At 42.1% G+C, this 19,440-nt stretch overlaps 1 protein-coding gene across 1 annotated transcript in view; it reads left to right on the plus strand.

Annotated features, from left to right (window-relative positions):
* Positions 1-9,677: 9,677 nt before the first annotated feature.
* Positions 9,678-19,440, plus strand: part of LOC128745648 (hemicentin-1) — a 109,758-nt gene continuing 99,995 nt past the window's right edge. The window contains exon 1 of the mRNA XM_053842724.1: positions 9,678-9,789. Within this exon, the coding sequence (XP_053698699.1) occupies positions 9,678-9,789 (112 nt within the window). The remainder of the gene's footprint in view (positions 9,790-19,440) is intronic.

The raw sequence follows: 19,440 nt of genomic DNA on the forward strand, positions 1-19,440 counted from the left end.
TATTATTATTCCGAAATTCTGTGAAAAGCCCCCCGTTTTCGCTCATCTCTTTAAAGCCATGGAGTCCCATGACGCGTTCAAGGTCCGCGTTGTTTGAGCCAATCTTCGCGCTGAAGTCACCCACCTGGATTTGGATTTGACCCTCCGGGATTTTCTCAATCACACTAGTCATCTGGCTGTAGAAACTCTGTTTCTCCTGAAGGTTGGCAGTAATTGTTGCCGCATAGCACTGGATTGCTGTAAGGTTTCCAACTGGTGTTCGAAAGCTGACGACGCTTATTCTTTTGTTTATCGGTTCCCACCTCGTCAGGGTCGCATGTGCCCCTGGACTCGGCAGGAATCCAACTCGTTTTTCTCGAGTAGCATTTTCACCTCATATGCGAGGTAGAGCAAGACTTGCTCGGATGATGTCTTGTGTTCGCCAGTACCCGGTCAGCGGACCGCGCAGAGTCCCAGGATTTTAAGCTTCAGCCAGCTTGCCCTGCTGGGCAATGATCAGTACGTTCCATGTTCCGATTCGTGTCCGTGTTTTTATGCTAAAGGTCGTTGCCATAAATCCAGATTTCTTCTTTTATTTTCTGTAAAGTAGTGTTTTCGGTTACAGTAGATTGTTAGCCTAAGGTCCCTATTGCGTTGACGGGGCTACCATCTGGGCGGGATCCACTGTTTGCGTACGATAACCGAGGTTGCGTACCTCAGCCGGAACCGCGCAGATTTCGTGAACAGAGGTGATAAATTGGTATCTCTTTCGGACTCTCATATTTATTTATTCATGAACTGCGACGAATTTTTACGTGTGCATATTTAGCTAACAGACCGAGCAGCTGATACCGAGGGCACGCGTGTGCAATCGTGGGCGTAAGAGGAAACGGAAAAGAAAAAGCAATGCAAAATCTACAGCCCTCATGGGCTGCAGGCCGCTAACGAATTGTTAACCTCGTGAGCGGGCTGGGAAGAAAGACGCTACGAGGCTGTGCGTTCGCGAGTGTGCCTGTCATAGGAAATTTAAATTTTCCGGGAAAATACGCAACTGTTGTGTCCTTTAATTTTGTGTAATTTTTGAGATAGGGTGTCATTCCAAAAAATCTAAACATGCGAGCGTCATGAAAAATGAAAGGTTTTGAGCGCTAATAGCTCAGCGATCGATCGATTTTCAATATTATTACACCAATAGATAGGAAAATCTTCTGAGAATTGACCCAAATGAAGAAAAGTATGGATTCTTGATGTTGAACTATTGAAAAATTGAAAATAATGAACCTATGCCTTACCAGAATTCTCGCTTCGTGATTGGTTGGAAGATTTTATTTGATGATCTAAACTTATACCAATTTGATATCTGTGCTTGGGAAGTAAGTCAAAACAAGTGACCAAGTCTCCTCATTTCAACAAGATTTCTTAACACCGCGGTTAAACCTAGACCATTTTGATGTCCTTGCTTGAGAAGTACGCCAGAAAGAGTGACAAAGCCCCCTCGCGCCAACAGATTTCGTACGAACGCGATTAAACCTAGTCCGATTTGATGTCTGTGTTAGGGAAGTGTGCCAGAAAAAATGACACAAGTTCGCTGTCCTAACAGAACGCAAATTCTTTACTGCGAGCAGCGATGCCAACCTTCCAGACATTAGTGCATGCATAAACTTGGGGCCCTATCATTTTCTTGGCAGTATTTTATTTTCTCAGTCTAATCTTTTGTATAATAAAAATAGTTAGTGGAGTACTTTAAGCTTAAGCAATATTATTAAAACCAGAATTCACAGGAACTGAAATAATTGATGGGTCCCAAATTTATGCATGCTCAAATGTCTGGAAGGTTGACATCGCTGACTGCGAGACTCGTCTCGCCGAGATGATTGAACCTCGGCGAATTTGATATCTGTGTTGGAAAAATGTGCCACAGCTGTACTGTTCGGTTATAATACGACTCTGTGAATACGCATGCTTGCCGTTTCATTAGAAGTGCAGTGAAAAGATGTTCTGTCGATAAAATAGGATTGAATTGGTAAAATCCCTTCAACGTGGGAACCGTGGGTAATAAAAACAATCTTTAATTTCTGTAAGGTAGCAGGAAAGCAATAGTTTGTGTTCTTGATTTTGTTAAACTGTTTTCAAATGCACAATCTTTCGAGAATTGAACGTATGCAATGTTACTACTTTGATAAATGTTACATACAACGCATGTAGCATGTATATATGTTGCATATAGCATGTATACATGAAGAATCGAATGATTACAAGCATGAATACATGCTACTATCATTATAAAGAGACTTACGTAGTCCTGCGTCACCTATATATGCGGTCGTGTCTTGTACACAACCCCTCTGATTTTTTTTAGTTTATGTGACGTCCAAAGGGGGCGGGGGGAGTAATTCCAGAATTGTGGCACAATCGGACAGAGGTGGAAGGGAAGGTCTAAAAGAGCAGAAATTTGATGGACGTCATATTTAAATCGTCCCTTAGTTTTAGAAAAACAAGACACACACACTTTTTACCTTACTGCACCGTGACGGCCAAAGACCGCAAGTGTTCGCCCGTGCCCGCCGGCAGAAATCACCTCTATTTAGGTGCACGCATTTTCCCAGGTTTACTGACTAGTAGGGGCCTTCGTTGAGTCCGTACGAACAGTGGCGAGTAAGAATAGTATATACCCAACATTTGAGCAAGTCGAAGACCGCAAATATTGTCTTTGACATTTGGCCATTCGTGATTCGGCCCTGTGTGTTTCGGTCACTTGCGGTTCGACCATGCGCTTTTCGGCAAAGGACTCGTAAGCGTAACCCTATCCTTACCCTATGTATTTGACAGTAGCCATCATACACTGCCAGTACAGGTATTATCTGCTAAGATCTGGTTTAATATCCATTTTTCCGTTTCGGCTCGCTAATTCAGAGGCTCTTTTCGGAGCGCAAACGTCAAATGGTAAATGTCCGCATATAGTATAGTGTGTACACACAACACCGGCTGTTGTTTGTCGTACGCTTGCGTTGGTGGCGTAAGCCTTGGATGTTGTGCTTCTCGCACTCGTTCCCGTGAGAGTAGGCCAGGGATGGTTCGATCACTTTAACGCAATTGTGATCCATTTGACAGTGCCGTCTTAACGGGGCCAAATATGACAAAGTTACATATCGAACATTTGTAGAACAGGTTATTATCTATAATTTTGTTGAAGAAGGTTTTGCAGTATCTTTTGTAGTTACGGCGCTACAATGCTAGTATCATATTAGTGACTAAATGAACGTTCATTTAGTCACTGATGAGTTACTAGCGTTGTAGCACCGTAACTACAAATGATATATCAAAACTTTGTTCAGAAAAATTGTAGATTAGAACTAGTTCTACAAATGTCCCATATATAACATTGTTATATTTAGCTCGACTGAGACGGTACTGTCAAATAAATCCAAATTGAGTCAAAGTGATTTAACCATCTAACCTGGAGTAGGCATCGTTTACTTCTAGCGCGATTTGCAACATTGATGTATAGTTGCTTATTCACATGAACTCTTTGCACATGAAAACTTTTTGAGAGGGGGCAAGCCAATTGTTACGTCAATAGTTACACACGCTTAAAAAATTTAACCCGCGAATGAATAAGACTAACTTAGAAATGAGTGACTTTCAACTCAAAAATGAGTAAAAACCGACTCACTATGACAAAAAGTGGAACAGCCCAAAAATTTGAGTAATGGCAATTTCTAAATTCTGAGTAGTTTAGGTCGACCTCATAACTGAGTTAAATTTACTCGTAATTTGTGTAAGTACTACTCAGTTTTGGGTGAAATGGCACTCATTTTTGAGTAAATATTGCTCATTAATGAGCTTCTACGGTGGAACTCATAAAAGGAGTAAGAGTTACTCAAAACAGTGTGTAAAATATACGCATGTTTTGAGCTGTTCCACTTTTCGTGAAAGTGGGTCAAATTTTTTAAGCGTGCATGTTAACCATTCATGCCATTGATTGTTTGGTGACTAGCAAGTTACTCTGTCTCTGTCTTTTTCTCTGGTCATATAGTCAAAGGAACTGGGCCAACTACAGAAGCTAACAGATGCTTGCTTCGATCAGATTAAAAAAGAAGAAGAAGAAGTCTTTTTTTAATAAAGCAAGTTGTCCTCAAAGTTTGAATTCAATTGGTAAAGGTCATTCCGTAACCCTTCATAAAATATATTTGTAAAGAAATGCCAGAAAATATTTAGAAAAGAACACGTTGTACATTTTATCTGGACATTACTGATTTAAAAAAAAATTAAAGAATCGGATCTCTGAGATTCGTTTACTTCAGCAATACTGTTTAGCTCGTTGAGATTGAGCCTAAAATTTACAGTAGAATTTTTTGAAGTAATCAAAAACCGGAATGTAACAGGTCCTCATGCTGGCTCACCTTAAAATACAAATGTATCAAAATTTGAGGTTAAGCCCTATTAAATTCTTTGAAATAAACCTTTTTCTACTGTATTTCTATGAACAGAAAGCATCTCAATTAAGGTTAAAATGTTACAGAAACATGAACAACGGTTATGACAAGGGAACTGCCAACATAATCAAAAGATTTGGTGGGCTTTTGTTGTTCGTCCTTTGACAGGGTGTGTGCAACAAGGTTAGTCACCTATACGTGTCACTTTGAATGACGATTCTGCAAATTGTTTCACATTCATAGTGAGGGAGAAAAGCGACCTTAAACTGCACAGCAATCGGCTGCTGCAAAAGGGAGACGACGATAATGAAGACGTACACCATAAATCACTTCTCTCGTTTCGCAGTGAATTACTGATGCCTTTTGTCACGCACATTTATTATTTTCTCCAAAGAACCTCCACCAGCCGGCCAGCGTCGGCAACCACGGGAACTGCCTTCAGCTCCGGGAAGGTTACTTTCCTTGCACGCCCACCGCGTCCTCTCGCGCTTACCAGCAAGTCTGGGACAGAAATGAAAAGGTCAGCTTAATGCCGCGTCATTCATCGAAACGTCCCAGGCCAGCAGCAGTAAACAGCGTAGACATCCTTAGCAGTTGATTGACTTTCAAACCGACAGTGACTCGGCCCTGTTGTAGCTATTAATTATAATATATATTTGACATGTCGAGAATTTAAAAATCATCCAACATTGCACATACTTTCAAACAACTGCATTAAGTGTTAGGTGTTGAATTTATTGCAGTCTCTGCCGTCGATTTCACAGCAAATGTACATCCTACGCTAAAATTATCCTACAGTAATGGTGATAATGAGGTAAAACAAATTAGAACTCTTTGTACACTGGTGATTATGGCGCCCAGCTGCGCGAAGTACAACTTTCGCAGACATACATTTCGGTACACCTTCGCAGTGTAATTCCGACGGCTGTTATTTTAAATTACCAATAACCAAGCAGACCCGAAAATCTAAACGAACTCATTAATGGTACACAGTAAATGTTGGCTTCTAAATGGCTCCGAACGGTGCTTCGGAGCAACTGTCGAAACCACACTAACAAAACAGATGGTAGATAGAGTGCCAGCCGTACAATTCTAAAATGAGTCGAGTATGTCGTACAAGGCTCTAACGCCATCGCCGTAAAAAACGGTAGTCCTGGTATCCGTAGCGGACTCATTTTACCACCAGCCACCAGCCATTGAACTGTAGGGACGCACATTTACTACCATAGAAAACAGCGTTGGGCTTCGGAACGACATCGCATTTTGGTCAGCTTACTGGAAATTGAAAGCTTCACGGGAAAATTAGGGCAAACAAAGGACGGGTATGGGGGGGGACGAGCAAGGGGTTCTTTTCACCCATTCGCTACGGTTTTTGCCGCGCTACAATGCAGTTCTTCTTTGGAGCTTGGAGACTGGCATAAATAATCGATTGAGTTACTGTTATTTTTTAAAACTTTAATTGTCAAGTTGTTAATGGAAAGTATAATTTTAGCCTTTTTTTTCGAAAAATAGCACTAAAACCTAGGGGAAATCTTGGCCTGATCTCAATGGCTGCAAGCTTGTGAAGTTTTCTTAGCAACAGGGCAATTTTAGTAGAAACAAGAGCTCTTGCTGAAACTTGACCATGAAAAGCTGGAATGTTGATTTTTTTTTCGCTCAAAAGCCCAAACCACCAGCACGTAACGTAACTATCCCTTTCCGTCGTCGACTGTGTGACTGTAGGGTATGACGGTTATATATAAATACCTTCCAGATACGCGAAGCCCTCAGCTGCAATGCAACACTCCGGTGCACCGTTGGTCTTCTGTTGTCGGGCGGGACAATTGCGCAGCCATTTTTTCGCGTCAAGCTGCAGCCGCAGGCATGAAATCAAATTAAAAAGTTTCCCGTGTGCGATGGCGCATGTTCGCCGGGGATAGAAATTGCAGATGTGTTCATGCACGTGGACGGCGGAAGTGCCAGCGACGTGCTGCAATCAGGCAAATGACGAACATTTCTTCGAGCGGAATTTTTTCCGGCTGACGAGTTTTGTAGAATAAATATTGTTTCTGTTTTAAATTGCGCTCACACAAGGCAGTGCAGTTCTGCATGGCACGGGGAGACGACGCGAAGCCATGACCAGGACAGACGAGAGCCTCCGAGAATGGTTCGTGAATTGTTATAACGTGCTTTTGAGCCCAGGGGGCTACATCTGTAAAGGGAAACAGGTAAATGTTATATTTGTTTTCCCCCCTTTTTTTACTATTGGCTTTCGTGAAGGGTGCTTTGAGTAATGATTTTTAATTTTTTTTTCGACCAGTGAGTAGTAATTCTGATGAACGACGCGATAAATAGTCCTGGCGCCTCGGAGCAAACTTGGATCAAATTTCATAGCTACACTATAATAACTAGGATCGATAAAAATGTCACGGTCATGGTCACGGTTGCCGGTACAAATTACAATCATTCGTACACTCATTTTTCGAGTTTTTCAGACTGCAGAGCCCACAGAAAATTGAAAAACTTTAAAAATTATTATTGCAAAAACTTTGCAAATTATTTGCAATGGCCTAATCAAACTAAAGATAAATTTAAATTTAATTTATGATTATTTGCATTTATTATTTATACTCAGTTTTAATATAGAATCTGTTTCATGGTAAATAATAGACAAATTTAATAATTAAATGGTATATGAAGACAGAGCACGCCTAATAGGTACTAAATCACCGTTTCGATTTACCCTACCGCAGACACATTTGAGCGGTTCTGCCGTCCACTGATGAATTCATTTGAATTATGAAAGATAAAGAGTGGACTTTGTATGAAAACAATTTTCAAAGCGAGCTAATTTGTTTGTTAATTCAGCCACAGTCAAAAACCATAAATCAAACGAGAGCGCTATCGAATGCAGGAGGGTATCTAGAGGGAAAGGGCGCGAATTGACCCGCCACTGCAGGCACTGTCCACCACCACCACCGTATCCACCGTACCGCCCGCTCTTGCACCGGGCGGCGCGGCATCGTGATAAACAACGAACAAAAACCGAAACATCCAATCAATTGAAATACCAACCTTGTCTAACCTCTCCTACCTTTTCGCTCTAACACATTCCACCGGCTGCTGCGGCGCGGAAGTTCGTTCTGGTTGGTTCGATTAGGTGGCGCGATCGTTTCTGTTTATGTTTTTGATTCCCGACCGTAATTTCGGTGGACCCTCCTGGTTTGCGGCTTAGGTATCGATGCGTGTGGGGTCGAACGATTTTTTCACGGGATGGAATTAGTTATATTGATATCCAGCATTTAGTGCCTATTGTAGAGTTGCCCGGAGGGGAAATTGCTATCCGCAATTTACCTAATCAAATTCGAGAAATGCTTAACCGTTACTCGTGCACAATTTATTGAATCACAAAATGTTTCTCGGAGGGTGCCAGTTGAATGTCGAATTACGGCGTGGGTTTTGTAGGTTGACTTCATGATGCTGCTGGTGTGATTTTTTATTTTGCTGAGTGAATACTGTTCAAATGCTATTGTATTTTTCGAAGCTTTTGCAAATAGAAAAGAATAGCTATTTCGTATTTAAAACTTAGGCTTTCTATATGAAAAAACTCATAACATAGAGAATAACAAAAGAAAGGCTAGCTAGACTCAAAACTTTACAGTACATTGTGAAATGACGAGGAAGAAAATAAAAAAAGTATAAGTATAGTAGTAAAAATAACGATAACGATAAACGATAAAAAATATACGAAAAATACAACAACAGCATTAAGAACAAGAACAAGAACAAGAACAAGAACAAGAAGTACTACTACTACTACTACTACTACTACTACTACTACTACTACTACTACTACTACTACTACTACTACTACTACTACTACTACTACTACTACTACTACTACTACTACTACTACTACTACTACTACTACTACTACTACTACTACTACTACTACTACTACTACTACTACTACTACTACTACTACTACTACTACTACTACTACTACTACTACTACTACTACTACTACTACTACTACTACTACTACTACTACTACTACTACTACTACTACTACTACTACTACTACTACTACTACTACTACTACTACTACTACTACTACTACTACTACTACTACTACTACTACTACTACTACTACTACTACTACTACTACTACTACTACTACTACTACTACTACTACTACTACTACTACTACTACTACTACTACTACTACTACTACTACTACTACTACTACTACTACTACTACTACTACTACTACTACTACTACTACTACTACTACTACTACTACTACTACTACTACTACTACTACTACTACTGCCACTACTACTGCCACTACTACTGCCACTACTACTGCCACTACTACTGCCACTACTACTGCCACTACTACTGCCACTACTACTGCCACTACTACTGCCACTACTACTGCCACTACTACTGCCACTACTACTGCCACTACTACTGCCACTACTACTGCCACTACTACTGCCACTACTACTGCCACTACTACTGCCACTACTACTGCCACTACTACTGCCACTACTACTGCCACTACTACTGCCACTACTACTGCCACTACTACTGCCACTACTACTGCCACTACTACTGCCACTACTACTGCCACTACTACTGCCACTACTACTGCCACTACTACTGCCACTACTACTGCCACTACTACTGCCACTACTACTGCCGCTGTTTCCTGTGGTGTTAATTATGTTTTGGTGGTGGTGGGGTACTCCCAGGAAGTTGCCTCGGTCGTTCTCGACTTTGCAGCCGAGTCTGTTACGCCTGTTTTGATATGATCTATGCCAACCTACCACAAGGGTGCTTTGCCAACCATTTAGTTTAGCATGAAGCGTTGCTCGGCGATCTGGTTGGCTAGCTGATGTTTGGTCAACCTCAATCAGCAGCTCAACGTACTTTCCAAACACATTGCGACGGCGTATCTGCCACGCCTGTGTTGATTCTGAAGAATTCGCAATATTCTCTCGTTCGTTGTGTCGATACTCTGAAAGTGCTTTATGTATGAGCCTTCGGAAAGTTCTTCATGTCACAGGTCCCTTCTCACGTAACTAGAGTAGTTACCGTTTACTCCAGCCCTTTGACCGTGTTCTGGTCAGAGCCAGCCAGTATCAAGTAACCGTTCTTGAATTGGTAGCTCCTGAACTTGCGCCTAATATCTGGAGTCTGCTGGTCAGCAGAAGAACCGCAAGGAGAGTCTACAGCGTATCCGTAGTGAGCAGGAAAACGGGATAATCAGCCGTAGTTATGGCTACGTTGAAAGCTTCCATTATTTCACTGCACGTGCACCCCGAGGGTGGTTTTGGTGCCAAAGGACCCTCGCAAGCTCAGCTGCGTGGCCTTCTTTTGGTGGAACCAGGTCCCGCTGTTTAAGCTGGTCTGTCGGCAAAAGAGCAAGTTTATGCGTCTGATCCATTGAGTAACCCTGCTACGATACCACTTTTACCGTCGACGTTGCGAGTTGAAGAGTCGCTTGACCGCATCGGCGAAGGTCTCAGGTTGCTTGTTGACCTTAGGAAGCGTCGCCGGAATGGAGTGAAACCGAGAGTCTTCCTTCCAGCAACATCCTGTCGAGGTTAAAGCTCTCCTCCATCTTGCGTCCATCACTCCGTCAGTACCGTCCGTACCGATCAGACTACGCACTGCCGATCTACTGCCATGCGCCACCTCTACAGCTTCTTCGGTATTTTGCACCAATTTTTGTGGGTTGTTGTTTTCCCCATCAATTTTAGAGCTCCATCAATTTCAATTTTTTTTAGAGATATTTACTGCACAGGGTGCTCTGTTACCATGCAGGCTTCGTTCGACCTTGAGAAACTTAAATAATTAGAATCCCTAAGCATTCATCCCTAGGCACGGGTCGCGTTACACCGAAAATTGGGATCCTCTTCCGCATTTCGCTCAGAATATGTCATACTCCTAGAATGCTTGTTCCATTGAGAGCAGAAGGGTTTTACAAGATTTGTCGCGAAAGAGACTTGATGCGCCAGTTTGTCTCTAGCTACAAGCTGTAGCTGTAAGCTGATGTCTGTTCTAGTAAACACCTCGAAGATATAGCATTACATTTGACAGTTTGTCAACAGTGCGTATTTATTTATTGGAGTCGGTGCATAGAACATTTTCCGATCATTTGGGGCAAATTAGTATCAGCGATCAGGAAATCGGTGAGATATTAGCGCCACGACTTGTGACAACTAACAACTGGTGATGCTCACATTTACAAATTTTCCGGAATGACACTCTACCTTTCCGTAAGACGTAGCTCTACGTCTGCACAGAACCCCCCTGCAGATTCAGGAAAGCATATCACACTGTAGAGCAGATTAATAGAACAATCATTGAATATGTTTCTGCTTATGCGATTACATCCTGTACACAATCCGACCGTGATGACAAATGGCAAAGAAGATTGTGAAGATAGTTTCTGAGATAAAAGTTTATAATTTATTCAGCGAGCTTTCAGAAACTCATTATGGATAATAAATAACTCAAAACCGGGACAACTAGGCCAAGGTGGTTCTTCCGGAAGGTTTTCGCTTTCCGAACCTCAACAGTGTTTCTATCAATTATATATTCCTACCATCTACTGCTCGATTCGGTATCGAATATCGATGAAACCTCAGCAGAAAGGAACACAGACAAAGTTTCGCACTTCTGGGTTCGTTGCCGTAGCCCAACAATTTCATATTTAATTATCTGGGTAAGTTCAGTTTAAGAGCTTTCCGTTGTGCTCTAAAATTCAATCTGTCACGGAAAGAAGTTGACAGTTCAATGTGACATGAGCATCCCTTTCATTCCTTTCATCTGATTAACCCTCGGAATTTACGATGAACATGCGTGCGTGAGATGTGCCTTCTGGTGACGGCAAGCGCTTTATATTAATGTCTGCCGGAGAGCAATCACTGCCGGACATGAATGATTGATGTTGGTTATTGTTCTGCACCGTTTTCAGTCGCAGCACTCCGAGTCACACACACACCACGCTACCTGATGTATACGGCGAGAATCACACACACACCACGCTACCTGATGTATACGGCGAGAATGCCTCCAGGATAGCAGCTATACTGCATGACACAAGTAGTCCCGCAGGAAAATTATGAAATTAATTTGCTGTAAGCCAGCATGAGACACTCGTTGAGAATTATTAATTGATGTCAGGTAGGAGTATGTACATCTAAACAGGTGAGCGTGGGCACTTGCTTTCGATGTACCTTGGTGACAGGTACAGTTATCGTCCAAGCGGAATGTTGATATTGTTCTGAATTCCTATATAAGCATACCGTATTCCATTTTATTACGTATCCAAGTAACAGTGTTCGTCACTCTAGAAGAACATATTTTTGTAAGAATGTTATTCAGCCTTCCTTCAGTCAAGATTCATTAATTTTTTGTTTTTATTAACGCTTTAATCTATTATTCCGGTCTAGATGAACTTGATCCCAAATTGATCGGAAATGCAGTAGAACCATTTTAATGGTGAAATAAATAAAATTTGAAAAAAAAAAAAAAAAAACGGTTAGGATAGAACTATAATTTCCTACCGGGATTATCCATTTTAGTAAAATTCTAGAGAAATTGTTCATTGTTTTTCTTTTTCTTAATGACAAAACAACAGACGTAACACTTCGAACAAATTTTCTAACAAAACATCGTTTCAATGACACCCCTAAGGGTATGAAATGGGGAAGGCAACTAGGCGCTCAACATAGCTCTAGCGCCTCCACGTGGCCATACCTGGAAATACTTCAATTTGTATAATTGAGTAGCAGGGCTTGGAGGTGTGGGGTCGTGCGGTTTTCTAATATTTTTGGCAAACTAATCTATTTTCAGGGAGCAAAATAAGGTGCTATATCCTTGGCTAATTGTAGCCTGGCTTCTGGTCTAAATGCCATTAGTTCATCCCCGAGGGTTTGGAGTATCACTTAACCTTTATTAGCAAAGACACTCCCAACGTCTGTAAATAAATCATTATCTATGTATATGGGAAGCGTTTGGTACGAGAGGTCCACGCTTTCTTCCTTCCCCTTAATTTCAAGGAATTTAAAGGAATTAGGTATTTTTTCTGGTTCCAGTTGATTCCTTGGAATTCTCTCTGCGGTACATGCTGCGCAGTTGACCTGGCCGTTGACAAGAAAAATGATTGATTCAAGTAATCGTCATTTTCCCGGATGCCTTCAAGAATTGGCTGCGTTAGTGTGAGATTAGATTAGAAAACATCGTTTCAATGACACCCCTAAAACTTGGAAAAAACCCTAGCGTCACCTGGTGCAGTCTTCGCACTAAGCATAGTAGGCTTTAAATTTAGCAATGCGATAAATTTACTTTATTTATTTACTTGACAACAACACCAGCGGAGGCGAGCGGCGTTTTCGCGCAGCAACTGTTGTTTGAGTCTTGGCTTCTTAGTCTGTCCTTTCTTAGTTAGTTTAATACTACGAGGTCAAATAGGTAAACCCTGTTCCGCTCTATTGCATATATGCACATTATCAACCCTAAAGAAGTTCAAGCCAAAAATTATCCAAACAAGCTCCCAAGCTCAATAGTGCAGTTCATCATCCCTATTGTACGTACACTTACTAGCCCGCGAGACAATAGCCGTGACACTTTGCGAAACCATTATCCACTTGAGCCTGGAAAACTGCTGACAAAGCAACAAAAACAGTCACCTTACCGTTGAGTTGAGAAAACAGACCCCCTTCCAACAGCGCCACGATGTGTACCTAGATATAGACGGCATCACGACGGATGACAATAGATTCCCATTTGATTCGTTTTTCCCTCCGCCGCCAGACGCTAGCAGATCCTTTCATCACCCCGCCATCCACCGGGTGGTGGCCTGCCAAAGTGGAAGGCGTGAAGCTGTCGACCGAGCCGGAAGCGTACACAACCAAGCTGACGAAGCTTTTTTTCCTGCCTTCGCTCTAACCCACATTCCGTTCCAATTGGCTAGAAGAGTTGCTTTGGAACTTTTTTATTCTTGCCCAGTCAGCCGCTCGAAATTGTTTTTCCTTCTCTTCAATCCTCTATAGGCACACAGGGTTCCATTGTGCCGGTTTTTTTCGTTCTGGATTGAGAGGATTTTCCTCCCTGTTGTTTCTAAATTTTCGTCATTTCAAACGGTTTCATATGCTGACTTGGCACATAACTAGGTCACATTGTTTTTTTTTCTCTGTTGCTGAAGTAGACGTGTTTGAAAGCAAACTTGTGATATCTTGCGGTAATTGGTGAGCTTTTATGCATTTATTCAAATTAGTCGCTCCAACCGTAAGGAAAAATCCGTCAATTATTGTGCAACTTACCATAACGGATGTGTGCGTTGTACCTTTATGAATGTAATATATTTTGCAAAATTAAATTCAAGGCCAAATTCAAGATGAAATACTTTAATATTCTGTTTCAATTTTTAAAACTGATTTTATAATTGAAAAAGTTATTATGTAAAATTATTCTGAAATCAGGCCGAATATTATGATTTTGTACTAATTGTGTTAATTTTACCAGCAAGCTTATGAGCACTTTTTGTTGCAGAATGTAAATATTATTAATACTATTTAGCAAAGTTTTATAAATCAAGCTATTAAATCAAGTAATGAAGACCACTATTAGGTATTAGAATGACTTTAGACATTAGAATGAAATTTTATAAATACTACCTCAAGGCCTCTAATGAAGCATATGTACATTTTCTACAAAAAAAAATTTCTTGCATTTTTTCCTTTGTGAACCAATTACTGTTATAGTTGCTATTGAGTGCGCGATACCCCACCTCATGCGCCAGTGCCATATTCAATTGTAGCCATCCCTAGCGAGTCCTCATTTGACTATTAAGTTTGACTTGCGCACTGTCAAAGCGTCTTCATCGGGGTGACATAGAATTCAGCACGAAGGAAGGGTATTGACGGGCTTGAGAATACACCCTCATGCAGAAGTCACTTCGACATCGAATGACCTGGAATCTTGACCCACGACGTCACGCTTGTCGAAGCATACTCGGTAATCCAGCAGCTATCATTGGCCATACTTTGATGAAAAGGGTAAAGGCAGGCTGAGGTGCGGGCGTTGGATTAGGAGAAGAGGTTTAATAAACCAATGCTGTCAAAGCATAACCATATAGTAGCACTTACTTCATTTCCAGGAAGTTTGAAGAGAATCCGATTTAAGGAAAAACATTTTCGAATTCGGTCTAGCGAACATAGCAAATTGATCCAAGGCTCGGAGGGCCGAGTTACTATACCAATCGATAGGGTTCGACGAACTGAGCAATATCTATGTGTGTGTGTGTGTGTGTGTGTGTGTGTGTGTGTGTGTGTGTGTGTGTGTGTGTGTGTGTGTGTGTGTGTGTGTGTGTGTGTGTGTGTGTGTGTGTGTGTGTGTGTGTGTGTGTGTGTGTGTGTGTGTGTGTGTGTGTGTGTGTGTGTGTGTGTGTGTGTGTGTGTATGTGTGTTCGTTCCGAATTTTCTATCGCCTGTTACTCGGAGATGGCTGAACCGATTCGACCGCTATTACTTTTGTTTGAAAGGTATTATTGCCTAGTATATCACTATTAAATTGTTTCGTGGTCTGACTCTTCGTTTGAAAGTTAGGTTTTGGTTTTAGGTTTAGGAGTTGGTTTTACCGGTCAAAAGGTCAAAAGATATTAACCCACGAACACTCGCGCCAACTTTTATATTGCTGTTGCAGTTGAAAACTGTAATAATCGACTCGCGACACTCGGTTTCATTCTTGTTCTGTGTGTCGCAACTACGTCGCACGTGGTGCGCTGTATAGCGCATCAATGTGCGATCACAGCGCACCACGTGCGACGTAGTTGCGACACACAGAACAAGAATAAAAGCGAATGTCGCGAGTCGATTATTACGGTTTTCAACCGCAACAGCAATAACACGGTTACTTGCGCGCACAATAGATCAAAACCAAAGAAAACATGAAATTTTGCTGAAGACAGTAACCTTCTATCTCTTCAGTGAAGATAGAAAAATCTTATTTATTGTATAAGAATTTGTAAAGTCAGTTTTCTCTTTTTGTAATTATTGTATGACTTTTTCATGTATTACAAAGTTGTACAAATAATAAAAATACACAACTTTGCTGAATTTAGTATACCTCTATATTTGCTTGTTTGGGAACTGTAGAACTTTGATAATAAAAAATACCCTGATTTTTCCATATGAAGAAACGAGAGAAAATTCCAGTTGGGGCCAATTGCGGTACACCTCACATGCTACTTGTTTCGTTTCTGTGATGTCGGTTTATGCTAATCTTGTTTCCTAACAATTTAAAGTATTAATGCATTGAATAATTCTGACATTTTGCTCATAACAAGTTTACTGAAGAATATACGCTAGTATATACGTAATATACGATTTGTAACTTTATAACAATATGGCATTCAAAAAACCTACACATGTTATACAAAATACAACAGCGTGAGTAACCGAAAGTTAAAAAAAAATTGATGAAATTTATTCAAGAAAACTTTATTGTTGTGAATCAAATAGACTGGCATTACAGAAAATTATGCATAGTTCAAAAACTTATAAACTAGACCTTTAATACGCAATGTATATGTTAAAGAATAATATTTCACCTTACAACTTACTTTTACTTGCACTTACCCTCATTAGTAACAACTTACTCAGCAATTTCATGAGAAAAGGAATTATGAAAATTTATGAGTGCTTCTATTTGGTTCAAATTTTGTAAACTTATTCAATTTCCACAAATTTCATGTAAACCAAACGTGTCGATTTCTATCTCAAATAGCATATCGTATAACCAAGGTTCCTTTCACCACTAGGTAGATTAAATCAGGTTTTTTTTTGGAAAAGGAAGAAGTGTCTGATGTGAAGAATGAATAATTTGATTAACTGGAAAATTTTGATATAGACCAAAATTACATCGGGGCGATTACAGGTGGAGTTTGCACCAACGCTCTTTCGGTTGATATCCGAATGTTTTACTAACTAAACTACTGTCATCCGTTATATTGGGTCGTCTAACTCTTAATTTTGTTTTATTTTTTCAATTCTATCACTCCCCGTATATTCGTCACCAATGATGTTTTTCTTCACCAAAGTACCGAAAGCTCTTCTTGAATGAGCATTCTGCTCATATTGATGCTATATTTATCTCTATGTGAAAATATCTCAAAAGAAAGATTCAATCAAATGAGATTACTACTATACCACTATTTGATCGACTGAAGTTTTTGAGAGAGTCTTAGTGGAATATGTAAATAAAATGGAAGAAAAACTTTTTAACTATTAAATTCCACTGTGAATTTTCTTCACGCCAGTTACGTATTTCGCCTATTTTCAAACTGACGAACAGACACTGATGAAGCCTGTAAGTTGTAGGCAAAATACGTATTTATTCGTGAAAAGTTTTTCTTTCATTAAATAAAACTTTTTGATCGTCGCGTTGTTCGAGCTTCCACTTAAGTACTGTGCCATTACTCTAGTTTTCTTCCGACCACGGCCAATATTTTTTTACACCAGCTGTTTGACGCTATTGTCGCTGTACTATTGTACAGTGGAGAGTTTTTCGAGAGCACAGTTGTTCATCTCAATTTCTCAGTATCTTGATGTAGAAATCCTCACCCTAACATCGTCTTCCTGCATAGCTTATTCGCGTGTCAAAGAACTCGTGAGGAATCAGCCGCCCGTGAGAATTCTGGCGCACTGCGATACAAGTTTTGCATTACTATTTCTTTTCTTCTTCGTCTTCGGCCTCGATTCTGCTCACGGGCGGGAGTGCGAGCCATCGTGAGTAATCGGTATCAGCAGATCGGGCTGCAACGACGAACGACGAGGGACGACTGTTGCTGTTAGCAAAATACACACTCGCAATAACTCGTTGCAGTGCATGAATAAATAAGAGCGGAAGTCCGAAAGGGATAGGGCTAGGGCTAGGGCTAGGGCTAGGGCTAGGGCTAGGGCTAGGGCTAGGGCTAGGGCTAGGGCTAGGGCTAGGGCTAGGGCTAGGGCTAGGGCTAGGGCTAGGGCTAGGGCTAGGGCTAGGGCTAGGGCTAGGGCTAGGGCTAGGGCTAGGGCTAGGGCTAGGGCTAGGGCTAGGGCTAGGGCTAGGGCTAGGGCTAGGGCTAGGGCTAGGGCTAGGGCTAGGGCTAGGGCTAGGGCTAGGGCTAGGGCTAGGGCTAGGGCTAGGGCTAGGGCTAGGGCTAGGGCTAGGGCTAGGGCTAGGGCTAGGGCTAGGGCTAGGGCTAGGGCTAGGGCTAGGGCTAGGGCTAGGGCTAGGGCTAGGGCTAGGGCTAGGGCTAGGGCTAGGGCTAGGGCTAGGGCTAGGGCTAGGGCTAGGGCTAGGGCTAGGGCTAGGGCTAGGGCTAGGGCTAGGGCTAGGGCTAGGGCTAGGGCTAGGGCTAGGGCTAGGGCTAGGGCTAGGGCTAGGGCTAGGGCTAGGGCTAGGGCTAGGGCTAGGGCTAGGGCTAGGGCTAGGGCTAGGGCTAGGGCTAGGGCTAGGGCTAGGGCTAGGGCTAGGGCTAGGGCTAGGGCTAGGGCTAGGGCTAGGGCTAGGGCTAGGGCTAGGGCTAGGGCTAGGGCTAGGGCTAGGGCTAGGGCTAGGGCTAGGGCTAGGGCTAGGGCTAGGGCTAGGGCTAGGGCTAGGGCTAGGGCTAGGGCTAGGGCTAGGGCTAGGGCTAGGGCTAGGGCTAGGGCTAGGGCTAGGGCTAGGGCTAGGGCTAGGGCTAGGGCTAGGGCTAGGGCTAGGGCTAGGGCTAGGGCTAGGGCTAGGGCTAGGGCTAGGGCTAGGGCTAGGGCTAGGGCTAGGGCTAGGGCTAGGGCTAGGGCTAGGGCTAGGGCTAGGGCTAGGGCTAGGGCTAGGGCTAGGGCTAGGGCTAGGGCTAGGGCTAGGGCTAGGGCTAGGGCTAGGGCTAGGGCTAGGGCTAGGGCTAGGGCTAGGGCTAGGGCTAGGGCTAGGGCTAGGGCTAGGGCTAGGGCTAGGGCTAGGGCTAGGGCTAGGGCTAGGGCTAGGGCTAGGGCTAGGGCTAGGGCTAGGGCTAGGGCTATGCAGGATAAACCGTCACCATATCTCAACATTCACCGCGTCTCGAAGTGACTCGAGAGTTTTCTCGAGATGCGCGCGAAACATATCAATCGATCCAATGTAGTTCTGATCAGTCACGTCAGTTTTCCGGATAACCGTGATTGTGCATTGTCTGCTATAACTGGTCTCGATCGACTGTATCATATGCTGCTTTGAAATCAATGAAGATGTGATGCGTGAGCACGTTTTACTGCGGACTTTTCTGCAAGATCTATCGGATAGTGAAAATCAGGTCCGGAGTTGCGCGAGCCCCCATGAAGCCCGTCTGGTGATTCCCTACGAAACCCTGTTCTATCGGAGACAGCCGGGGTAACAGCATCTGGAAGAGTACCCTGTTGGAGGTGTTTACCAGCAATCGAGCCGATCATCCTTTTTGTAGAGGGGACATTCCACAGTGGTTTGAAAGCTCGAAATCGTGAACAAACCTTTTAATAGTAATTTTATTAATATAGTATGTTCGAGAGCATTTTTATATTTCAACAGACGCAACGATTGGTCATTAGTTTAAGTTCGGTAACGGCCACAGGAGGCGCTGCAGCATCAAATTTTTTTGTTTTATAATACAGAGCTATAGTTTCTTCGGGAAAGTTGTACATAATCTTATTGCAAAAATGTTTGGTGAAAATACCATTTTTCTAAGTATCAAAATTTTTGAGATATTAATCGTCATTCATGACAGACCCTAAAAATCAATTTTATCAGTATATATTTAAAACTATAAAATTTAGACTACAATAATGTTCTACATAAATGTGAATATCATAAGAATACATCTTTTTGCAGAATACCGCGAACCTGTATCTTCAACTCAGACTGAGTTATTGACAGATTTAGTGTAATTTTTGAACTCGTTTAGGCTGGCAACTGAAATATATATAAACTGAAAGTGCATTTAAAACTGATCTTAAATTGTGTTGACAATTGAAAATAACCCAGTGTAGAGTCGTTG

This window comes from Sabethes cyaneus, chromosome 1, assembly GCF_943734655.1.
Source record: "Sabethes cyaneus chromosome 1, idSabCyanKW18_F2, whole genome shotgun sequence".
In the NCBI taxonomy this organism is placed as follows: Eukaryota; Metazoa; Arthropoda; class Insecta; order Diptera; family Culicidae; genus Sabethes; species Sabethes cyaneus.